The sequence below is a fragment of the Pristiophorus japonicus genome, chromosome 13 (assembly GCF_044704955.1).
Source record: "Pristiophorus japonicus isolate sPriJap1 chromosome 13, sPriJap1.hap1, whole genome shotgun sequence".
NCBI lineage: Eukaryota > Metazoa > Chordata > Chondrichthyes > Pristiophoridae > Pristiophorus > Pristiophorus japonicus.
The window spans coordinates 109,255,037-109,280,817 of record NC_091989.1 but is presented as its reverse complement, the minus strand read 5'-3'; the positions used below and the strand labels follow the sequence as shown (position 1 = coordinate 109,280,817).

Below are 25,781 nucleotides of genomic sequence, written 5' to 3'. Positions count from 1 at the left end.
TGCGTGGATTTTTTTAACTAAAGTGCTTGACAGCACAGATTGTATTTCTTTTGTACAGTCATTTCCAGGGTCAATTCATGTAGTGTCTTTACATTGACATATCAGTGTTTGATTGGAAGCCTTATTTAGTAGCCTTTGTCGTATGCACCTTCCTCATCGTGATTTCCATTCTGTAGATGGTGATATGTCATGTCGAGCTAATATCCTGGTCACAGAACTGTTTGATACCGAACTTATTGGAGAGGGCGCGCTGCCAAGTTACGAACATGCTCACAAGTACCTTGTCCAGGTGAGTTAGTGCTTGAGGGTATGGGGGCTTAGTGCATTGTGACTCTTATTCTGGGGCTCCTTCCAGGCCTTCGCTGTCCAGTTCTGGGAAGTAGATTTAAGATACTTGATCCACAACAGCACAGTAAATATTTGTTCTTAATTATATAGTTGTGATAATTATATAATCAGTTCTAACAAAGCAAGGTATCCTGTCCATTCTAAGTCTCTGTTTCCTTCTATCTACCCCAACCGTGGGCTGACAGGAAGAATGTGAGGCAGTTCCACACAGAGCCACAGTTTACGCACAGCTGGTGGAGTCAGAGCGCATGTGGGCCTGGAACAAAGTGCTGCCGATTCACGTCCGACCGGAGGGTGGCAAGGTTGAGAAGGTCATTGTGCCACCAAGGGACATGCAGGTGTGTGCTGGATCCCCCTGTGTCTATGACATCCAGCTGAACCAGGTGAACAGGAACCACTTCACAGCCCTCACAGAGGTCATAGAGATATTCAGGTACAGTATGGTGTCTCCAGTGGAAACATTAGTACTTGTGGGTAGGGGTTGAGGAGTTCAAAATTCCCATCAGTTGTCAGGTAGAATTGCCTTTTCGGGGATTTATTTGTATTGCTGAAGGTGGGGCCGTTGGTGCTGGGGAATGGAACACTTTCCATTTCAGACATCTGGCGTCAGCATAAAGTAAAAGTACTCCAGCTTAGACACATAACTGCAGAGTCAAGCTCTCTGTGCTTTGCCCAACAGTGTGTGAACGGGGAGAGATTGTGAAAGTGGGGAACTGGTGTGATGTGTTGGTCATTTCATTATATTTCGTAAATTCACCTGAGAAAATAAATGGAGTCTTGATTTTATTTGTGTCTTGTTCTTTATGCAGGGTGGATTTTAGTAAAGCAGTGAGCAGTTCTCCGGCCCGACACACCGTGCAGATCCGAGCGACTGGCAGTGGACAGGCCCAGGTAGTACTGTCCTGGTGGGACATGGACATGGATCCTGAAGGACATATCAAATGTACCATGGCACCATACTGGGCCCATCCAACTCCAAATAATATTCAGGTAAGGAAGCTTCCTGGTTCCTGTTCCATGAAATGTGTAGTTGACACCTGGAAATGTTGAGGAGCAGGAAATGGCACAATCCACTTTTGGCTTCAGGAGACTGCTGTAAATCTGCGGGAGAGGTTACTGAGAAGGAAATGCGATAAATTGCAAAGAGTGTAGATTCAAAAGTACAGACGAGCATTTGAACACATCCAGCTCTTCCTCGAATATTGCCACGTGATGTTTTACGAGGGCAGACGGGGCCTTGGTTTAAAGTCTCATCCAAAAGGTGGCACCTCTGACAGTGTAGCACTCCCTTTGTACTGCACTAAGGTGTCAGCCTCCAGAGAGGGACTTGAACCCACAACCTTCTGACTCGGAGAACCTTATCAAACTCTGCTACAGTGGCCCTTCAGGCAAGGAGCCTGCCATCGAGGCTTGTATATGAATAGTGGCTGTTTGGCTGAGGTACTGAAGGGCAGTCTCCGCTGCTGGAACTGGACACACAAAATCTGCAAAAGGACATAGGCAGACTATAAGTGAGTGGGCAAAAATTTGGCAGATGGAATATAATGTCGGAAAGTGTGAGGTCATGCACTTTGGCAGAAAAAAATCAAAGAGCAAGTTATTATTTAAATGGAGAAAGATTGCAAAGTGCTGCAGTACAGCGGGACCTGGGGGTACTTGTGCATGAAACACAAAAGGATAGTATGCAGGTATAGCAAGTGATCAGGAAGGCCAATGGTATCTTGGCCTTTATTGCAAAGGGGATGGAGTATAAAAGCAGGGAAGCCTTGCTACAGCTATACAAGGTATTGGTGAGGCCAAAGCAGAAATACTGCTGCAGTTTTGGTTTCTAGATTTACGAAAGGATATACTTGCTTTGGAGGCGGTTCAGAGAAGGTTCACTAGGTTGATTCCGGAGATGAGGAAACGTTGAGTAGGTTGGGCCTCTACTCATTGGAATTCAGAAGAATGAGAGGTGATCTTTGTTATGTATGTAAACCTGTAAATACCATGTCTAACCATCAGAGGGCTTATCCCCTGGAGTCCCAAGGGATCTCACAATCCCTTGGGAGCACCTATATATAAGGAGGCCTCACAGGCTGGAGAGGCACTCTGAGATCTGTAATAAAGGACTACGGTCACACCTTACTTTGAGCTTGCAGTATCTAGTCTGACTCTTTATTCAAGACATAACAATCTTATTGAAACGTATAAGATTATGAGGGGGCTTGACAAGGTAGATGCAGAGAGGATGTTTCTACTGATAGGGGAGACTAGAACTCGAAGGCATGATATTGGAATAAGGGGCCGCCCATTTAAAACTGAGATGAGGAGGAATTTCTTCTCTGAGGATTGTAAATCTGTGGAATTCGCTGCCTCTGAGAGCTGTGGAAGCTGGGACATTGAATAAATTTAAGAGAGAAATATACAGTTTCTTAAGCGATAAGGGGAGCTGAGTCCATGATCGGATCAGCCATGATCTTATTGAATGGCGGAGCAGGCTCGAGGGGCCGTATGACCTCCTCCTGTTCCTATTTCTTATGTTCTTATGTATATCTCTACATGAATTTCTGGAATAGGGGGATTAGCAGAGGAAATTGTGAGGAGAGAACAAAAAGAAGAAATAATAACATGTTCCTTTTTGCTAACAGTAAGGTGAATGGAGGCAAAACTCTAACCCACTGTAATATGACTCTTGAGAATAGGCTGTTTTAAAATATGTTTCACTTTACTTGTTGGGTGGGAACCAATAACATTTGTCATTGACCCAGTTGTCCTCATATTTTCGATTTACTGTATGCAGAGAGTTCAGTTAAGCAGTGCTTGCTATTTGAGAGCCCTTCGTCACCTTTCATTTTCCTATGTTATTTAACTCTTCCATGTGCAGCTGGAAGTGCTGATCTGTCACTTTGCTTTATAAGTCTTTGCGCCTATTTTATGTTTGACTCGACTGCTCTGAGTGCAAGGCTGGTTTGAAACTCTACTTTTCTTGCTTGTGTTGGCAGTGGCGGGATCACTGGATGCAGTGCGTGTACTTCTTACCCGAGGAGTTACCTGTTCAGGAGGGGGAGTGTCTACATATTTCAGCAATGCACGATGACTACTCTATATGGTATAAACTGCAACACAGTAGGTATGGAATGAGGAGTAATTGCTAAAGATATTACAGAAATTCTTGGTAATGCTGGGCAGAGTCTATGCACACTGGGGATTATGCCCCAATGCTTCTTTCTCATTTGCTCACTTGACAGTTACAGAGGAGTCTCGTATGTTGATGTCCTGACTGATCTGAACACTGTATAGTGTGTACAAAGTGAACTATCTGTGCATATGCTCTGTACTACATGTGCACAATGTCCTGTCCAACGTATGGTGTACTGTCTGGGCTGTAATTTCTATATTGTGTGTTTCTTTTATCTTCTCTCATGAAGAGTTCCATGGCTGGGAAAAACCAGGAGAGAAAAAATGAGAAGTAGTATACCTGTTCATCTGGCTCTTTAATTTTGTGCTCCACAGTGATGAGTGTGAGGCTGAAGTACTGAGCGAGCGACCCGTCTGCTCCTGCCAGGCCCATCTCATATGCAACAGGCAGCGCTTTGGGGAACTAAATGACCAGCAAAGGAACGAGGCCTATACTGAAGCCCTGAAAACAGTGAGTGCCCTGAAATATTTCACGACATAAGCAGTTTAATGTTGGAATCGGTACACTTGAAAGTGGCAAAGTTAGGCTAACTTGACATGAGTAGAAAGCATTAAGGGTGAATGGCTTAAGGATGGGTACGGTTACAATGGGACAAAGTACAAATGAGTTCTAAGAGGAAAAATGCAAAAGAGAGACCTTGAGACAAGGAAGCGGGGAATCGGAGAGGCGGAGCGGGACGTCGAGGAGGCCTACAAAAGGCCCAACAGGCGTCGAGCAGCCAGCGGGGAGTCGGAGAGGCAGAGCGGGAGATCGAGGAAGAGCTAGCTGATGCAGCAAAAGCAGGGACAGAAAGCAAAGAAGTAGAAAGAAATCGAAGGGTGACATCACAGCCAAGGGGGTAAGTGATTGGCGGGTGATTGGCGAGTAGTTTTTCTTCTTTTTCTTTTCCTTTATCAGTAGGTAACCTTTATCATTGTTGTTGCCAAATTAAGTTAATCTAGGGGTTAAGTCATGGCAGGAGAGTATGACACGTGTCATGCTCCTCCTGTGCTATGTGGGAAATCAGGGACAGACAACTACATGTGCGGGAAGTGAATCCGGCTGCAGCTCCTGACAAGACCGCATTGCGGCACTGGAGCTGCGGGTTGATTTACTCTGGAGCATCCGCAATGCTGAGGATGTTGTGAATAGCACATTTAGTGAGTTGGCCACACCGCAGGTAAAGGGTACACAACCAGATAGGGGATGGGTGACCAACAGGAAGAGCAGTGGAAGGAAGGTAGTGCAGGGATCCCCTGCGGTCATTCCCCTGCAAAACAGATACACCGCTTTGGTACTGTTGAGGGGGATGACTCATCAGGGGAGAGCAGCAGCAGTCAAGTTCATGGCACGGTGGGTGGCTCTGCTGCACAGGAGGACAGGAAAAAGAGTGGGGGAGCTATAGTGGTAGGGGATTCTATTGTAAGGGGAATAGATAGGCGTTTCTGCGGCCGCAATCGAGACACCAGGATGGTATGTTGCCTCCCTGGTGCAAGGTTCAAGGATGTCTCGGAACGGCTGCAGGACATTTTGAAGCGGGAGGGTGAACAGCCAGTTGTCGTGATGCATATAGGTACCAACGATATAGGTAAAAAAACGGGATGAGGTCCTACAAGATGAATTTAGGAGGTGGAGCTAAATTTAAAAAGTAGGACCTCAAAGTAGTCTCAGGATTGCTACCACTGCCACGTGCTAGTCAGAGTAGGAATAGCAGAATAGCTCAGATGAATACATTGCTTGAGGAGTGGTGCAAGAGGGAGGGATTCAAATTCCTGGGACATTGGAACCGGTTCTGGGGGAGGTGGGACCAGTACAAACCGGTCAGGACCGGAACCAATGTCCTAGGGGGAGTGTTTGCTCGTGCTGTTGGGGAGGGGTTAAACTAATATGGCAGGGGGATGGGAACCTATGCAGGAAAACAGAGGGAAGTAGAATGGGGGCAGAAGCAAAAGATAGAAAGAAGAAAAGTACATGTGGAGGGCAGAGAAACCCAAGGCAAAAAGCAAAACGGGCCACATTACAGCAAAATTCTAAAGGGGCAAAGTGTGTTAAAAAGACGAGCCTGAAGGCTCTGTGCCTCAATGCGAGGAGTATTCGTCATAAGATGGACGAATTAACTACGCAGGCAGCAAGTAACGAATATGATATGATATAATTGGCATTACGGAGACATGGCTCCAGGGTGACCAAGGCTGGGAAATCAACCCAGGGGTATTCAACATTCAGGAAGGATAGACGGAAAGGAAAAGGAGGTGGGGTGGCGTTGCTGGTTAAAGAGGAAATTAACGCAATAGTAAGGAAGGACATTAGCTTGAATGATGTGGAATCGGCATGTGTGGAGTTACGGAACACCAAAGGGCAGAAAACGTTGGGGGAGTTGTGTACAGACCACCAAACAATAATAATGAGGTTGGGGACAGCATCAAACAAGAAATTAGGGATGCGTGCAATAAAGGTACAGCAGTTATCATGGGCGACTTTAATCTACATATAGATTGGGCGAACCAAACTGGTAGCAGTGCAGTGGAGGAGGATTTCCTGGAGTGTATTAGGGATAGTTTTCCAGACCAATATGTCGAGGAACCAACTAGAGGGCTGGCCATCCTAGACTGGGTGATGTGTAATGAGAAAGGACTAATTAGCAATCTTGTTGTGCGAGGCCCCTAGAGAAAGAGTGACCATAATATGGTAAAATTCTTTATTAAGATGGAGAGTGACACAGTAAATTCAGAGACGAGGTCCTGAACTTAAGGAAAGGTAACTTCGATGGTATGAGACGTGAATTGGCTAGAATAGACTGGCGAATGATACTTAAAGGGTTGACGGTGGATAGGCAATGGCAAACATTTAAAAAACACATGGATGAACTTCAACAATTGTACATCCAGGTCTGGAGTAAAAATAAAACGGGGAAGGTGGCTCAACCGTGACTAACAAGGGAAATTAAGGATAGTGTTAAATCCAAGGGAGCGGCATATAAATTAGCCAGAAAAAGCAGCAAACCTGAGGACTGGGAGAATTTTATTATTCAGCAGAGGAGGACAAAGGGTTTAATTAGGAGGGGGAAAATAGAGTATGAGAGAAAGCTTGCTGGGAACATAAAAACTAATTGCAAAAGCTTCTATAGATATGTGAAGAGAAAAAGATTAGTGAAGACAAATGTAGGTCCCTTGCAGTCAGATTCAGGTGAATTTATAATGGAGAACAAAGAAATGGCAGACCAGTTGAACAAATACTTTGTTTCTGTCGTCACGAAGGAAGACGCAATTAACCTTCCGGAAATACTAGGGGACCGAGGATCGAGTGAGAAGGAGGAACTGAAGGAAATCCTTATTAGGCGGGAAATTGTGTTAAGGAAATTGATGGGAATGAAAGCCGATAAACCCCCGGGGCCTGATAGTCTGCATCCCGGAGTACTTAAGGAAGTGGCCCTAGAAATAGTGGATGCATTGGTGATCATTTTCCAACAGTCTAGCGATTTTGGATCAGTTCCTATGGATTGGAGAGTAGCTAATGTAACACCACTTTTTAAGAAAGCAGGGAGAGAGAAAACGGTTAATTATAGACCAGTTAGCCTGACATCAGTAGTGGGGAAAATGTTAGAATCAATTATTAAAGATGAAATAGCAGCGCATTTGGAAAGCAGTGACAGGATCGGTCCAAGTCAGCATGGATTTATGAAAGGGAAATCATGCTTGACAAATCTTCTAGCATTTTTTGAGGATGTAACTGGTAGAGTGGACAAGGGAGAACCAGTGGATGTGGTGTATTTGGACTTTCAAAAGGCTTTTGACAAGGTCCCACACAAGAGATTGGTGTGCAAAATTAAAGCAAATGGTATTGGGGGAAATGTACTGACGTGGATAGAGAACTGGTTGGCAGACAGGAAGCAGAGAGTCGGGATAAACGGGTCCTTTTCAGAATGGCAGGCAGTGACTAGAGGGGTGCCGCAGGGCTCAGTGCTGGTACTTCAGCTATTTACAATATACATGTATGATTTAGATGAAGGAATTGAGTGTAATATCTCCAAGTTTGCAGATGACACTAAGCTGGGTGGCAATGTGAGCTATGAGGAGGAGGCTAAGAGGCTGCAGGGTGACTTGGACAGGTTGGGTGAGTGGGCAAACGCATGGCAGATGCAGTGTAATGTGGATAACTATGAGGTTATCCACTTTGGTGGCAAAAACACGAAGGCAGAATATTATCTGAATGGCGGCAGATTAGGAAAAGGGGAGGGGCAACGAGAACTGGGTGTCATGGTACATCAGTCATTGAAAGTTGGCAAGCAGGTACAGCAGGCGGTGAAGAAGGCAAATGGTATGTTGGCCTTCATAGCTAGGGGATTTCAGTATAGGAGTAGGGAGGTCTTACTGCAGTTATACAGGGCCTTGGTGAGGCCACATCTGGAATATTGCGTTCAATTTTGGTCTCCTAATCTGAAGAAGGACATTCTTGCTATTGAGGGAGTGCAGCGAAGGTTCACCAGACTGATTCCCGGGATAGCAGGACTGACATATGAGGAGAGATTGGATCGACTGGGCCTGTATTCACTGGAGTTTAGAAGGATGAGAGGGGATCTCTGAGAAACATAGAAAATTCTGACGGGACTGGACAGTTTAGATGCAGGAAGAATGTTCCTGGTATTGGGGAAGTCCAGAACCAGGGGACATAGTGTAAGGATAAGGGGTAAGCCATTTCGGACTGAGATGAGGAGAAACTTCTTCACTCAGAGAGTTGTTAACCTGTGGAATTCCCTCCCGCAGAGAGGTATTGATGCCAGTTCATTGGTTATATTCAAGAGGGAGTTAGATATGGCCCTTACTGCTAAAGGGATCAAGGGGAATGGCTGAAAGCAGGAAATGGGTACTGAGGTAAACGATCAGCCATGATCTTATTGAATGGTGGTGCAGAGTCGAAGGGCCGAATGGCCGACTCCTGCACCTATTTTCTATGTTTCTCTGTTTTTAAAAATTCACTCTTAGGATGTGGGTGTCAATGGCAAGACCCTTATCTATTGCCCTTGAGAAGGTGGTGGTGAGCTGCATTCTCAAACCGCTGCAGTCCTTGAGGTGAAAGTATTGGGAGGGTGTTCCAGGATTTTGACCATGGTTGTAGCCTTTCACCTTTGCTTTCGACGGTGCGTGATTTACTCCTGCATCATCGCTGAATTCGTCTTCGTCTTCCTCCTCGTCTGGCAAGTGCAAGGAGACGACTGTCCCGCCTGGAAGGGAGATGTTAGGCCCCACAACCACGTTAAATGCTAAAACACAGTGCTCGTTCAGTTTGACTCCAGGTTTAACCTCCACCTCGTTGCATACAACCGATCTGCAGATATCCACTTTATCTCTAATCCGGACGTTATTCCAGATGTAGGCCTGGTCTAGTTTCACATCGTCTCCTATAACACAGTTGTGGCCAATGGAGCTGTTCCTTATAAAGCAGTTCGTCCCAATGACGGTGCTTTGGCCAATCACAACATTTTCTTCCACAACAGATCAGGTTGCAGAAGGAATAACAGCAACTGAGGAGATAGAAACAGGAGAAGATGTGACTTGTTAACCACAATGTAGCCTAAATCAAGAATGAATAATAGTATAATTCAATAACACATGAATTTAAGAATGTGTAACTGAGACTTTGATCGTGAAAGGATTAAAGTCAGATTATTGAGGTACTGTCCTGGAAAAACTGGTTCCAGCTGTGGCCTAATGGAAAAATTCTGGATAGTGATAGAGATAAGCGATGAGGTCTAATGTCGACTGCGGGACTGGACCGGGCTGGATTTCTACCATTTGTCAAACGGAGAATAGCACATGGTGCTGTGGTTAAATCATATCCTGTGATCAAAAGTGGTTGTGCTATTGAAGTTAGTGCATCCGTGTGGCCTCCGGGCAGCCTGAATTAAAGGCACCACAGATCTATCTTTAGGTATCTGAGATTTCATCTAACGGGGTTTCCTATCTGTAAATGTATAGACGTATGTTACTTGCGTGTTTACTATAATTAATGTATCAATAAGATCAGGCGGAGGCTAAATCTTATATTCAATAGGCCATCAGTAACATGCTATATTCTATGCAGGGGCGTGGGTGGGAGGGAGGAACTTGTTTTGCTCCAGCTGAGCCATCCAGCCATTCTGTATGGGCTGCACATGCTGCTTGATACCACAATAATCTACACTTGTATAGTGCCTTTAATGTCCCATTAGTAAAATGTCCCATGCTATGAGGAGACATTCAATCAGGTCAGAAATGTTGTTCTTAGGCAGTCCCCCGGAGTTGAGGATGACTTGCTTCCACACTAAAATGAGTTCTAAGGTGACTGATGAGACCAATGCGGTATTTACAGTCTCTGTTACAAGTGGGGCAGATGGTGGTTGGAGGGATGGGTGGGTGGGGTGGGTGGGGTGCTTGGTTTGTCGTCCGCTCCTTCTGCTGTTTGTACTTGGCTTCCGCGTGCTCCCGGCAATGGGACTCGAAGTGTTCGGCACCTTCTCTGATGCTTCTCCTCCACTTTAAGAGGTCTTGGGCCATGGATTCCCCAGAGTTGGTGGGGATGTTACATTTTTACATCAGAAATGTACATCCAACCAGTGGTGCTGTAACTCGCTGATCCATGTGGTTTAGCTCATGCATCCGTGCCCTTGGTTTCCTCGGCAACCTGATGATCGCTGGGATTGTCACAGTGCAAGAGAAAGTGTGACATGATCCAAATTCTGCTCAGGAATCTTGAATGGCAACAACAATAACTGAGCAAAGAACATAATGTTCTGTGGGCAAAGAGTGGGAGAACTGAAGGACAAGAAATGTATGGAGCTGGCGTGAATGCTGGGTGAGCTTCAGTGTATTCCTGTCAATAGCACCCTGTGATTAATATGCACACTGCTTGTAATATTGTGCATGTTATTACTTTCCAGCTGTCGTTGGGGAGTTTATTTTCTGTCCGTGCAGTGAGATCAACGATATGAAGGAAAGCACCTAAAGAATTCTTGATACTCCATTCTGTCTTACAAGGGGCGGGGTTTCATCAGTAACGTGAACTGCCAACTTCATTGACCGGGTTTAATTAAATAATTAAGTACAGGGTAAGGAATTAGACAGTCAGTTATTTGAAGGGGTGGGGGTTTGAACTTGAGAATTAATGTGAGTTGTGAACGGTTCCACCAAGGGTTCTGTTATCTCTGTGTGACTGCGATGTTTACAGATTTGCTGTTGTCTTGTATCTCCCACAGATTGTGAGAGCAGACAGCGTGTGTGTGACTGTCAGTGATGGAAGCCTGCTCTCTCTCTTTGCTCACTTCCTGGGCGCTGCACAGGTATGGACATTGCTGGTGGAAAGGGTGGAAGTTGGGCATGTGGGTACGATTTACTATCCAATGTGACTGGGATCTTTTTGGGGATTTGGAATCGTTGTGCTAAACTGGATGATGAAGGACTGTGACTATAAAATTTACCAGACTTCCTGGATGTTGCAGGTGTAAGAGTAAACTAGCAAGAGACATAAATCAGATTGAAAAAGCTTCTATAGGGTATTTAAAAAGGAAAAGATTAGTGAAAGTAAACATAGGTCCCTTACAGTCAGTGACAGGAGAAATAATAAAGGGGAATAAGGAAATGGCAGAGACTTTATATAAATACTTTGTATCTGCCTTTACGGTAGAAGACACACATCCAGAAATAGTGGGGAAACCAAGGGTCTAGTGAAAATGAGTAACTTAAAAGAAAACAGCATTGGTAAAGAAATAGTTCTGGGTAAATTAATGGGACTAAAAGCCGACCAATCCGCTGGAACTGATGGTCTACATCCTAGCATTTTAAAAGCAATGGCTACAGAGATAGTGGATGCATTGGTTTTAATCTTCCAGAATTCGCTAGATTCTAGAATTGTTCCTGGGGATTGGAAGATAACAAATGTAACCCCAGTATTCAAGAAAGGAGGAAAGAGAGATAACCAGGACTTACAGGCCAGTTAGCCTGACATCAGTAATAGGAGAAATGCTAGAATCTATTTTTCGGGATGTGGTGACAGGGCACTTAGAGAATCACAATCGGATTGGGCAGGCTCGTAGGGCCGAATGGCTGATTGCTGCTCCTATTTCTTATGTTCTTATGTACAACTGAACTGACTTGCTTATTTGTTCCCTTACTCAGTGACTTTGTGTTTCTGTAGGTTTATAGTCTGGAGATTTCTGCTATGTCCAAGCGAGTAATGGAGAAGGTGAGCTTCTACTCAATGAGCTGATATTTACCATAGCCTACCCTGCTGGTGCAGTGCTGTATGGTGGAATGCCCTTATCTGAGGGAATGTTGCTGTGTGCTGGTGGGAGGTTGCACAAAGGTAAGGTGCAGCCTGCTCCCTGCCCCAGAGTGTGGTGCAGTGTACTGATTGGCTCCCAGGCCCAGGGTGTGGTGTGCACTGATTGCCTCCCAGGCCCAGGGTGTGGTGCAGTTCACTGATTGGCTCCCAGGCCCAGGGTGTGGTGCAGTTCACTGATTTGCTCCCTGCCCCAGTGTGTGGTGCAGTGCTTTGCACATCCTGGACCCTATTGGTTGGTTGGTGCTAATTTCTAATGTGGGAATCCTGCTGGTGGGAATCCTGCTGTTAGGAATGCCTAAGCTGCGTAGTGACTTCTCTTCACCCCCCCTCCCCCACCCATGATGTGGCACCCTCTGTTCTTTCATAATGTAATTTTCACAGGAAGCAGTCTTCCCACTGTGCATCCGAGTGGATGATCCACATCGGCTTCCTGAGGTCCCTGCCAGATGCCAGTCTTCAGCCAATTCGATTCAATCCACGTGACAGCAAGAAATGGCTGAGCGCACTGGATACAGCAAAGGCTATGGGCCCCAACAACATCCCGGCTGTAGGCAGAAAACTTGTGCTCCAGAACTAGCCACGTCTCTAGCCAAGCTGTTCCAGTACAGTTACAAAACTGGCATCTACAAGACAAAGTGGTATGCCCTATCCACAAACGCCAGACATATCCAATCTGGCCAGTTACTGCCCCATCAGCCTACTCTGTCATCAGCAAAATAATAGAAAGTGTCGTTGACAGTGCAATTAAGTGGCATTTAATCACCAATAACCTGTACCACCAGGACCACTCGGCTCCAAACACAGGCAAAAGAGCTGAATTCCAGAGATAAGGTGGGAGTGACTGCCCTCGACATCAAGGCAGCATTTGACTGAATGTAGCTTCAAAGAGTCCTAGTAAAATTGAAGTCAATGTGGATCAGGGGAAAAACTCTCCAGTGGCTGGAGTCATACCTGGCACAAAGTAAGATGATTATGGTTGTTGCCGGTCAGACGTCGCTGCAAGAGTTCTTTGGGGCCATCTTCTGCTGCTTCATCAATGACCTTCCCTCCATCATAAGGTCAGAAGTGGGGATGTTCGCTGATGGTTGCACAGTGTTCAGTTCCATTCACAATTCCTCAGATAATGAAGCAGTCCATGCCCGCATGCAACAAGACCTGAACAACATCCAGGCTTGGGCTGATAAGTAGCAAGTAATATTTTCCAAGCATTCAATCATAGAATCATAGAATGGCTACGGCATGAAAGGCGACTATTTGGCCCGTTGAGCCTGTGCTGGCTCACTGCAAAAGCACCTCAGCTAGTCCCACTTCCCCCGCCCTTTCCCCATAGCCCTGCAAATGTTTTTCTTTCAGGTACTTATCCAACTCCCTTTTGAAAGCTGTGATTGAGACTGCCTCCACCATCCTTTCAGGCAGTGCATTCCAGATCTTAACCACTCGCTGTGTTTAAAAAAAAAAAAAGTTTTTCCTCATGTCGCCTTTGGTCCTTTTGCCAATCACTTTACATCTGTGTCCTCCGGTTCTCGACCCTTCCACCAATGGGAACAGTTTATCTCTATCTACTCTGTCCAGATATCTTGTGATTTTGAATACTTCTATCAAATCTTCTCTCAATCTTTTCTGCTCTAAGGAGAACTCTAACTCTCTAAGGCCTTCACATCCTTCCTAAAGTGCAGTGCCCAGAATTGGACACAATACTCCAGTTGAGGCCGAACCTTTGTTTTATAAACGTTCTTCTTGATTTCCAAGCTTTTGTACTCTTTTCATGAAGCCCAGGATCCTGTAAGCATTTTTAATTTTTTTTAACCTGCCCTGCCACCTTCAACGATTTGTGCACATATACCCCCAGGTCTCTCTGTTCATGCACCCCCTTTATGATTGTACCCTTCAGTTTATATTTCCTCTCCTCATTCTTTCTACCAAAATGTATCACTTCATACTTTTCTGCGTTAAATTTAATCTGACACATGTCCTCTTGAAGTCTATCACTAGCCTCCTCATGGTTCACTATAGTTCGAAGTTTTGTGCCATCTGCAAATTTTAAAATTGTGCCCTGTACACCCATATCCAAGTCATTAATATATATCCAGAAAAGAAGTGGTCCCAGAACCGACCCCTGGGGAGAACACCATTGTATACCATTCTCCAGTCTGAAAAACAACCGTTCACCACTTCTCTCTCTCTCTCTCTCTCTCTCTCTCTCATGTCACTTAGCCAATTTCGTAACCATGCTGCCATGATCCCTTTTATCCCATGGGCGTCAACTTTGCTGGCACGCCTATTATGTGGCACTTTGTCGAATGCCTTTTAGAAATCCATGCACACCACGTCAGCCGCATTGCCCTCGTGAACTCTCTCTGTTACCCATCAAAAAAGTCGATCAAGTTGGTTAAACGCGATTTGCCTTTAACAAATCCATGCTGGCTTTCCTTAATGAATCCACACGTCCAAGTGACTGTTAATTTTATCTCTGGCTATTGTTTCTAAAAGCTTCCCCACTGCCATGGTTAAACTGACTGGCCTGTAGCTGCTGGGTTCATCTTTACACCCTTTTTTGAACAATGGTGCAACATTTACAATTCTCCAGTCCTCTGGCACCACCCCTATTTCTAAGGAGGATTGAAAGATTATGGCCAGTATGTCCGTGATTTCTGTCTTTCCTTCCCTATCTTTCCTGAACACCCTATATCCAGGAATATTTAATACCCAATCCTGCCCTTTTTTGAGTCAGGTCTGTGTTGTTGCCATGACATCATAAATTTTCTGCTCTCCTCCTCTCCCTCTGGATGTTGAATTGTAGTAAGCCAGCCCCTTCCTCCTCTTCCTGGGCTGGTCTCAGGATTCACTCCAGGCTTTCCAGACAGGAGCTTTTGCAGCAAGCTTCTTCTCTCACCACAGCACAGCTCCAACTGAATAGGCCACGCCTCCAAAGCTCCACCATTGGTCCACAGAACTCTTTTTTGGGAGAAAATTAAAACATTAAATCATTAAATCGTGTCCCCCCGTGCCATGACATCATATTCCCATCTGGCTATTTGCACCTGCAGCTCATCAGCCTTGTTTACTATCCTTCGTGCGTTCACATGCATACACTGTAAACCTATCTTAGACCATCCTGTGTTCTCTCTTAGTCTGACCCCACCTAATGACTTACGATTTCTTTCTTGAGTGCTATCTGTCTCTCCCAATCCTTTGTGCCCTTTGGTTCTCCTTTTAATGGCATTACTCTGGTTGAATCCCTCACCATCAACATCCTGGGGGGTCACTATTAACCATAAACTTAACTGGATCAGCCACATAGGAGGTTACTGCACAAGAGAAAAGTTCACAGGGTTGGGGGTAATATATTATGAATAGAGGATTGGCTAACTAACAGAAAACAGAGAATCAGGATAAATGAGTTATTTTCTAGTTGGCAAACAGTAACTAGTGGGGTGCCGCAGGGATCGATGCTGGGACCTCAACTATTTACAATCTACAGGCAACTCTCAATTATCCAGGTCCCTTGGGGATTGGGCTATACCAGGTAAATGATTTCTCCGTTAGAGCGAGTTGACATTACAGTTAACGCTTTCAGTACTGCAGGTGTGCTCTAACCAATAGCTGTAGCATATCTTTTAATCCTTGAATTCTAATCCTCCTAGATCTAAAGACCATTAGGCTTGTTGATTACTTCCTGTAACTGTTCGTGGCATTTTAATGAATTATGAGAGGCAGTGGAACTGCGTGGGAGCAGCAGCGGGAGCTGAGGTAGGGTGGAGCGCTTAAAAGCAGCACGGCAAGCGCAGGCTCGACAGAGGCAGTGGACCTGTGTGCGAACAAGAGCTGAGGCAAGGCAGAGCACTTAAAAGCAAGGCTCAACAGGCAACATTTGAAAGGAACATCAGAGTTTCAAAGTGACGTCACACACACGGAATTTTAAATGTCGTTACAAGGGTTTCCCGTTGCATCCGTGTGCGGATAATCGAGAGTTGCCTTATATTAATGACTTGGATGAAGGGACCAAGTGTAATGTAGCCAAGTTTGCTGATGATACAACGATGGGTGGGAAAGCAAATTGTGAGGAGGACACAAAAAATCTGCAAAGGGATATAGACAGGCTAAGTGAGTGGGCAAAAATTTGGCAGATGGAGTATAATGTGGAAAAATGTGAGGTTATCCACTTTGGCAGAAATAATAGAAAAGCAAATTATAATTTAAATGGAGAAAATTGCAAAGTGCTGTAGTACAGAGGGACCTGGGGGTCCTTGTGCATGGAGCACAAAAAGTTAGTATGCAAGTACAGCAAGTAATCAGGAAGGTAAATGGAATGTTGGCCTTTATTGCAAGGGGGATAGTGTATAAAAGCAGAGAAGTCCTGATACAACTGTAGAGGCTATTGGTGAGGCCACACCTGGAGTACTACGTACAGTTTTGATCTCCGTATTTAAGGAAGGATATACTTGCATTGGAGGTTGTTCAGAGAAGGTTCACTAGGTTGATTCCGGAAATGGGGGGATTGACTTATGAAGATAGGTTGGGCCTATACTCATTGGAGTTCAGAAGAATGAGAGGTGATCTTATCGAAACATAAGATAATGAGGGGGCCCGACAAGGTGGATGCAGAGAGGATATTTCCACTCGTAAGGGAAACTAAAACTAGGGGACATAGTCTTAGAATAAGGGGCCACCCATTTCAAACTGAGATGAGGAGAAATTTATTCTCTCAGTGGGTTGTAAATCTATGGAATTCTTTGCCCCAGAGAGCTGTAGACGCTGGGTCATTGAGTATATTTAAGGCGGCGATAAGACAGATTTTTGAGCGATAAGGGAATAAAGGGTTATGGGGAGCGGGCAGGGAAGTGGAGCTGAGTCCATGATCAGATCAGCTAAATCTTATTGAATGGCGGAACAGGCTCAAGGAGCCAAATGGCCTACTCCGGCTCCTATTATGTTCTTATAAATACTGTGGCAACAAGAGCACATCAGAGGCTGTATATTCTGTGGCAAGTGACTCACCTTCTGTCTCCCCAAAACCTTTCCACCATCTACAGGAGTGTGATGCAATACTGTCCACTTGTCTGGATGAGTGCAGCTCCAACAGCACTCAAGAAGCTTGACACCATTCAGGACAAAGCAGCCCGTTTGATCAGCATCCCATCCACTACCTTAAACAGTCACTCCCTCCACTACCAGTATACCATGGCTGCAGTGCGTATCATCTAGAAGATGCACTGCGGCAACTCACCAAAGCTTCATTGACAGCACCTCCCAAACCCACGACCTCTACCATCTAGAAGGACATGGGCAGCAGACAGATGGGAACACCAACACCTCCAAGTCACACAGCATCCTAACTTGGAAATATATCGTTGTTCCTTCATCGTCGCCGGGTCAAAATTCTGGAACTCCCTCCCGAACAGCACTGTGGGAGTACCTTCACCACATGGACTGCAGCGGTTCAAGAAGGTAGCTCACCACCACCTTCTCAAGGGCCGATTATGGATGGGCAATAAATGCTGGCCTTGCCAGCGATGCCCACATCTCGAGAATGAATATATATTTTTAAATGTCACTGTGACATTAGTGTTGGAATAGAAGTGTCAGTTTGGCTCAATGGTAATAGTATAGCCTCTAAGTCAGAAGATTGTGGTTTCAAGCCCCACTGCAGACTTGAGAATGTTAATTGAGACTGCTACTTCAGTGTGTAACAGGGATTGCTGCTATCTTTCAATTGAGACATTAAACTGAGATCCCGTCCACCTACCCAGGCGGATGTAAACGGTCCTGCAACATTATTTGATAAACAGAATGTTCTCCCAGCCTACTGGAAAAGCATTCAATCTTCAACCAACTCCACAAAGAATGGATTAACTGGCCGTTCATTCTTTTGCTGTTTGTGGGGCCTTACTGTGTACTAATTAACTGCTACATTTGCTTACGTAACAACGGTGACTGCACTTCAAAAGTAATCTATCAGTCGTGTTTTTGGACATCCTGAGGACGTGATAAGGCATTATGTAAATGCAAGTTCTTTCTTTGTAGCAGTGATGTGACAAGGATCCGATCACAAAACCTTTTATTCACTTCTCTCTCAGATTTTAGCTGCTAACAGACTGACCGGGAAGGTGATTGTTTCTGAGAAACGTCCAGAGCAGCTAACCCCTGCAGACCTTGACAACAACCAGGTGAGACCGTGTGTCTGAGTGAGAAGTGGGGTAAATGTGGCTCGTTCATGAGTGTGTGTTATGTGGTTATACCATCTGTGCTCTTAGTCTATTCGATAAAATGTCCAGGCTCCAAAAACACACAATGTCTTTGAGGCTGCAGGTGTGGGCTTTATTGGTGTGGGTGAAGGTGGGGCCCTGTTACACCTGTTGGTGCCATCCCGGGGGTTTCTCACGCAGAGGAGGTGGCTGCTTTTTGTGCTTGGCCCCTTTCCAGGTAATGCTTTAAAAAGAAAGCCTGCACATAATAACACCACAAGTCCCGGCCAGAATGAAGATTGGGTAATTCCCCAGTCAATCACACACAGGCTGGAGTGATAGCTAGCACAAAGGAAAGATGGTTCGTGTTGGAAGCCAATCATCTCAGTCCCAGGATATTGCTGCAAGAGTTCCTCAGTGCAGCATCCTAGACCCAATCATTTTCAGCTCTTCATCATTGACCTTCCCTCCATAAGGTCAGAAGTGATGATTGCACAGTGTTCAGTTTCACTCACAACTCGTCAGATAATGAAGCAGTCCATGCCCACATGCAGCAAGACCTCGACAACATTCAGACTTAGGCTGATAAATGGCAAGTAACATTCGAGCCACATAAATGCCAGGCAATGACTGTCTCCAACAAGAGAGAGTCTAGCCACCTCGCCATGGCATTCAACTGGATTACCATCGCCGAATCCCCCACCATCAACAATGTGTAAGTAACTGGGATTGATTTTACACACACAATGTTATTATGTAACTATCCTCCACTTGCAGCATTTTGCTGGGAAATAATCCTGCTGTACTTGGGAGACTCTGTTTGCTGTAGTTTCAGTCATGAATTCGGAGACTCTGCTGTAGATCATGAGTTTGCTGTAGTAAAAGACTCTGCTTGCTGAGTAAATAGACTGCTGTAGTCTGAGTAAAGTCGCATCCCAGCCTCGTACTCATTGGCTCACACAGTGGTGTCAATATTCACTTCATTTCAAAAAAAGAGGCGAGACTGATGGAATGATGTTACCTGCCAGACTTCCTTGTACTACAGCCTCTGGTTCCCCCAGCGAACAAATAGACGTGCAGTGTGCTTAAGCCAGTGGAAGTGGGGCCCATCAAGAGGGAAAGTCTGGTTTCCTTACAGCAGTTGATTGCAAAATGATGGGCTGCTTTAAGGAAGTTGGCTCTCCAGAAAAGTAGCCCATTTGTCCTCACTTCTTTGCACTGTCCACAGCAGTTTGCTAACCCTTGCTCTTTCTGCATACCCTACCACTCCAGCTGTGGTGACATTGGTGCCAGTGCCCGCCCATCCACCTAATGTAAATAGCCTGATCCTGGAACTTCTAACTGGGTCCGGCACATAACTGCATGGTGTACGAGACATGCCGCTCCGACATTGATATTGCAGCAGAGCGAGATTGTAGATTTTTGGGGCCCTGATCTCCAGTCTGCCTCCTCTCTTGAAGCAGTTATTTCCTTTCTTGGGTTACAGTTCCAGGGCACCACGGGTGAAACCAGGCATTGAGTGTAGGCAGGCTATTTGTATTGAACGGGGGACATCACAGACAAACTCAGTCTTGGCCTTGCTGGTATCCAAACACGCGCTCTTGGTCTCTCCCTAACCACCTCTAGCCCTACAGCTCTCCGAAGACTCTGTGTTGCTCCAATTCTGGCCTCTTGAGTATCCCTGACTTCCTTCGACCCACCATTAGCAGCATTGCCTTCAGCCGTCTCGGCCCTAAGCTCTGGAATTCCCCCTCTAAAGCTCTCCGTCTCTCTACCACTCTCTCCCTCCCTCTCTCGCTCTTTTAAGATGCTCTTTAAAAATCACCTCTTTTGTCTAATATCTCGGTGTCAATTTGTTTGATTCATTATGCTCCAGTGAGGTACCTTGGGACGTTTTGCTATGTTAAAGGCACTATTTAAATGCAAGTTTCTGTTGGAATCACTGGATATTGTTTTGGAGCCAGAGTCCAGCTGGATTTCTAGCGGAAGAAATGCTGAGTCCAGTTGTAGCACTGGGATCATCCCTGTCTGAGAGTGTGGGCAGATTCAAGTGAATGAGCGAGTGATGATGCTTGGGGACAAGTGTGCGGCGGCACTTACAGCAGAACCTAAAAGTTTATTGCATTGGGACTAGCTGAAGTGCTCTTGCAGAGAGCCGGCACAGGCTCGATGGGCCGAATGGCCTCCTGTGCTGTAACCATTCTTGTGATTCTATGAATCTGAAGTTGAAGTGAGTGAATAACTCGGCTGTGTCTTGCTTCAGTGAGACCCCATGGTTTACCCTCCCTTTTTTTTATCTCTCTGATTCTTCTGGCTTGCTCGGTTTCTTTTGCCAGGTGTCCGTTCTGATTGGAGAGCCGTTCTTCACCACCAGCCTGCTACCCTGGCACAACCTTTACTTCTGGTATGCGAGGACCTACCTGGCCAAGCACCTGAGTAGCGAGTTCACCGTGCTGCCGCAGTCCGCCACACTCCTAGCGATGGCCGTCGAGTTCGAGGTGAGCAGAGAATGTTCAGCATCCCAATGAGAAGGGTGAAGTCTGAATTTAGGGAACATAGGAACAGGAGTAGGCCATTCAGCCCCTCGAGCCTGTTTCGCCATTCAGTTAGATCATAGCTGATCGGTATCTTAACTCCATCTACCCTTAATATCCTTCCTGAACAGAAATCTTATCAGTCTGGGTTTTGACATTTTTAATTGACCTAACCTCAACAGCTTTTTGGGTGAAGAGAGTTCCAGATTTTCAATACCCTTTGTGTGAAGAAGTGCTTCCTGACATCACCTCTGAACATCCTAGCTTTAATTTTAAGGTTATGCCCCCTTGTTCTGGACTCTCCCACCAGCGAAAATTGTTTCTCTCTATCTACCCTATCAAATCGTTTAATCATCTTAAACATCTCAATTAGATCACCCCTCATTCTTCTATATTCAATGGAATACAAGCCTAGTCTATGTAATCTGTCCTCATAATTTAACCCTTTTAGCCGTGGTATCATTTTGGTGAATCTGGGCTACACCCCCTCCAAGGCCAATGTATTCTTCCGGAGGTGCGGTGCTTAGACCTGAACGCAGTGCTCCAGATTCAGTCTAACCAGAGCTCTGTACAAATGTAGCATAATTTCCACCCCTTTGTATTTCAGCCCTCTTGAGATACAAGGCCAACATTCAATTAGCTGTTTAAATTATTTTTTGTGACTGGAGTGTTCTGGGGTCTGTGGGGGCAATAGATTGTATTTGGGCTATTACTCAATTCAGGGTATTTCAGAAACTAGAAACACGTGGGCTGTCTCATGTGACCTTGCGATGTGCCCACTATGAAGAATAGTTGCCCCTCCCTTCCTGTGACCACTGACTACGAATGGGGCAGTTACTTAGCTGCATGTGATCTTGGAGTGGGAACCTACAAATAAGGATGTAGCCACGATTTAGATGTTTGTGCACACACCAGCTGTTTGTAGAGGGATCCAGTTCCCAACATTGGGGCTTTTTCTTACATATTTTCTAATAAAAGTGCTGTGTATTTTTGTAAAAGTAATAAATATACTATTCTGAGAAAGGATCCTTGGGGTGAAGGTGGAGGGTGGGGGAGGGGTGGTAGGACCAGTCGGTGGGAGAATCGGGAGAGACCCAGGACTGACCAGTGGCAGAGCAGCGGCCAGCTAGAGGGGAGATGTGGGTCCTACTGATGGGATACCTGGGGTGAGCTGATGGAGGAGTTTGGGGGGGGTGGGGGGACGCGACCCATGACCCAGACCCAACAGTGGGAGAGTTAGCTGAACACCCTCATTGTATCCCCTGCAGAGTAAACTACACTGGCGTAGTCAGCATACCTACACCAATTCCTACAACCTGTGTCCAAAGATGAAACATTCTTATCCTTGCCCTTATTTTCACGCAAGAGAGTACAGAGCAATCTGTCAGAGTGCCCCTGAGCCACCAAATAACTGGAATTCTCAAAGCAATGAAAAGCTCCCCACTGGTCTCGTGGGGAAATGCATCACCTGGTGCTGTACTGGTTTGTGCTGGGTGAGCTGGCTTTAACCGGGACAGCAGAACGAGTGTTTCAATTGGCTTCTGAGCTCCTGGCTAGGGAGGGGGAAATCAGCCATGATTTCCACTCCTGATCACATCGTGTAACCATGCACATTGATCGGGAACCGGATCAGGCTCTGCTGTCCAGCACCCCATGGTTGAAGAGTCGGCTGATGCTCACTATCTTGGCTCTTGGACAAGGTACTGGGCAGCAACTGGGGATATCTCTGGGACTGTATCCCAGCAATGTAGGAACATAGCAATTATGAGATGAGTAAAGACCATGGTCCATCTAATTCGCCTTCTACCATCCTGGTAGCTGGATGATACAATAATATAGAGTTCTTGACTAATCATAACAAACGGTCTCTAACTTAGTGTACAACAGACCCGGTGGTGGAAAGCTTTGAGAACTATAGGTCCAAAGTCACCTGTTCCAGTCATGTTACACTGACCACACGCCATGTCTCAAATTACTCAGGTACTGTATCCCAAAATACTATTTTCTGAAAGAAATCTATCTAATTTGCTTTTGAATGAAGTGGAGATAGTTCTGGATTTGGGTGGAGGAAATGTGAATTATTTTATATTTACCTCCACTGTCTGTATATGTTGCCTTGTTTTGAAGGAGCAGTTATCGGTGTAATCTATTTAAACTGCTTGCGCTTGCTATCTGTCTCTCCAGGACCTCTGGCGTCTCCGTGCTCCCTGTGAGGTTTGTGAGGGCTTTGACGTCAATCTCATGGATGAGATGATCCAGGTAAGAGTTGGGGGCTATTCTGATGCACTGAGCTTGTTCTGTGTGTGCAGTGGGTCGCGCGCATATCCTGCCATCGTTCAGCTGTGAGGATGGCGCGGTGGAATGCCTCGTTGACATTCCAGTGCCAACGTTATATTCTTATATTTTTGAGCGATAAGGGAATAAAGGGTTATGGGAAGTGGGCAGGGAAGTGGAGCTGAATCCATGATTAGATCTGCCATGATCTTATTGAGTGGCGGAGCAGGCTCGAGGGACCAAATGGTCTACTCCTGCTCCTATTTGTTATGTTCTTATGCCCAGAGTTGGTGGAGGGGGTAGGGGGTGGATTCGGTACACGGTGAGCTTTCACTCCTTGGTTAAGTAGAGAAGTGCAGAGCAGAAGCCAGTGCTTTATTCCAGGCCAAGGTACAGGATGAGTGGCACAGGTGGTTGCCTGGGAGCACCCCGGAGAGACTGAGAAGGGAAAATGGAGGCAATAAGCAATTCTTGCTCCAGTTCACTCTGCATTAGATGCGTGACCGCCTGGGAAATATTTTCTAGGCCCCAGAGTGTCAGTGAGGTATTGGATGTTTTTTGGGTGAGCATCCAGTTTCACATATAACTACATCTTCAAAGTATACAGTTAACATTGCCATGCCTGAACTTTGCCTTGTTGTCGATTTTTTACTGAAGAAACCAATAGCATTGTGGTTATGTTAATGGACTAGTAATCCAGAGGCCTGGACTAATGATCGGGGGACAGGAGTTCAAATCCCACCACAGCAGCTGGGAAATTTAAATTCAGTTAATTGAATTTAAAAAAAAAATCTAGTACAGGTAAAATGCCCGAAATCCGGAATCCTCGGGACTGAGTCTGTGCCGTTTTTTTTTATGGATTTCAGACAAGAAAATTAATAGTCCAGAATCCTCGACCGAATCCTTGTCGCTTTTTGGGTTATCCCGGATTTCAGACCAGAAAATCAAGTCTGAAATCCGGAATCCTCGACTGAATCCGTGCCGGGTTTCAGGTTTGGCCAGATTTCGGACCTCGCCGCTCACACTAGTGCTCAGCGCTATCCGGAGCCGAGGGGAAGGATTCCCGACCCCAGTGATGGCTCAACCCCTCCAGGTAGGGTCAGTCAGCCCAATGGCTGGTCACCGATGAGCGGCCCCCCTGGGTGTGTGCGGACTGTTGGCAGGGTGCCACACAGAGGATGGGTGAGGTGCTGAATTTCCATCACTCGCTCATCTCTTCTACATCCTATTCACGCCGCTCCTTGTTGCTCGCCGATTCCTGCAATCCCCTGGCGCTGCAATTTTCACCTGTTTCCTCGTCCCTCGCTGCCCGATGTCACCAACTTGGCCGCCTCAAAATGTCCGGCTTTTGGAGAATAATTCCGGATTTCGGACGACTCCAATCATGATGCACAAAATGTTTGGTTTTCGGACAATTCCTGTTTTTGGAGTTCCGGATTCGGTAGTTATACCTGTATCAGTAATGTTAAGCATGAAACTACCGGATTGTTGTAAAAACCCATCTGGTTCACTGATGTCCTTTAGGGAAGGAAATCTTGTCCTTACCTGGTCTGACCTATATGTGACTCCAGACCCACAGCAATGTGATTGACTCTTAACTGCCCTCTGAAATGGGCCAGCAGTTGTTCAAAGGTAATTAGGGATGGGCAATAAATGTTGGCCTTGCCAGCGACACCCAAGCCCTGTGAACGAATAAAAAAGAGTTCTGAGCCCGTCACCTCTTTCAAAAGTGATAAACTCTTCACTCACGAGGAGGCACTTGATTAAAAGTATGAACCAACTTTCACATTCTTCTGGTCGGCATTTTTGTTCAGTGAGTGCCAGTGAAGTGGTGAGTACTGAAATAATCTGGGAACATTTAACCTCACAGTAAGGGAGCTGTGTCTTATCAGTGGAGATGTACTCAATAATGTAGGGTGCTAAGGAATTGATCTTCTGACATTTTACAAATTAACTTCATGCCTCCATTTTAAAGCAAGTCTTCCAAAGTGCATTACAGCCAGTGAAGTACTTTTGAAGTGTAGTCACTGTTGTAATGCAGCCATTTTGCACACAGCAACAGTCCGACAAGCAGCAATATGATAACAACCAGATAATCTGTTTTAGTGATGTTGGTTGAGGGATAAGTATTGGCCAGAACGCTGGAGAGAACACTCCTGTTCTTCTTCGAATAGTGCCATAGGATCTTTTGCATCCATCTGAAAGAGCAGACGGGGCCTGGGCTTTAATGTCTTATCACTGCAGCACTCCCTCAGTACTGCATTGTCCTGGAGTGTCAGCCAAGATTTTGTGCTCAAGTCTCTGGAGTGGGGAACCCACAACCTTCTGACTCAGAGGCAAGAGTGCTACCCACTGAGACACAGCTGACTCCTACCAACAGTGTGTGTGTTTGTCTCCATGGGGTGTTGGACAGGTTCAATCACAGCATTTTCTCTATTTTTGAATGTTGTGAAATGACTAGCTGTTTATAATTCATTCATTTTTTTTTCTCTCTGTGTCTCTCTCATTTCTCTTGTGCCATCTTTTTCCAGAATTCCTTGAATTTCCGGGAGTGTCAGGAGGCTGAGCCCCATCCCCTGTGGGAGTATCCCTGCAGGGCACTCAGTGACCCCTGCCAGGTCCTCACCTTTGATTTTCGCCAGGAGGTACCAGAGCAGCCAGTCTGCTGCACAGGATCAATGCAGCTGTTGAGGTACGGAGAAGGGCAAATGCCTCCCTGCACCTGACACTAAACAGGAAAGAGCTGAATAAATATTTGGCAGGGAAAGCGCTTGAGGGATGAGAGAGACCGGCACAATTGAAACCTTACAGCACTCTGAATTAATAATCTGTTCACTTTTGAGCCCTGAATTATTTTAACAGGCTATGTGTGTAGTGAGTAAACTGTGTTTACCTGAACTGTGTCTAAATAAAAGCCACAGGTTCAATCACTGATCATGCCGATCAATCCAGGAAAGAAAGTTG

General features: G+C 45.7%; 1 protein-coding gene across 1 annotated transcript in view; it reads left to right on the top strand.

Moving 5' to 3' along the window:
• prmt7 (protein arginine methyltransferase 7) overlaps nt 1-25,781 on the top strand; it is a 49,225-nt gene that overhangs the window by 14,550 nt on the left and 8,894 nt on the right. Inside the window, exons 5-15 of the mRNA XM_070897852.1 lie at nt 177-289; nt 534-781; nt 1,158-1,338; nt 3,333-3,460; nt 3,844-3,979; nt 10,740-10,823; nt 11,678-11,725; nt 17,902-17,991; nt 20,346-20,507; nt 22,728-22,802; nt 25,349-25,509. Coding sequence (XP_070753953.1) covers nt 177-289; nt 534-781; nt 1,158-1,338; nt 3,333-3,460; nt 3,844-3,979; nt 10,740-10,823; nt 11,678-11,725; nt 17,902-17,991; nt 20,346-20,507; nt 22,728-22,802; nt 25,349-25,509 — 1,426 coding nt within the window. The remainder of the gene's footprint in view (nt 1-176; nt 290-533; nt 782-1,157; nt 1,339-3,332; nt 3,461-3,843; nt 3,980-10,739; nt 10,824-11,677; nt 11,726-17,901; nt 17,992-20,345; nt 20,508-22,727; nt 22,803-25,348; nt 25,510-25,781) is intronic.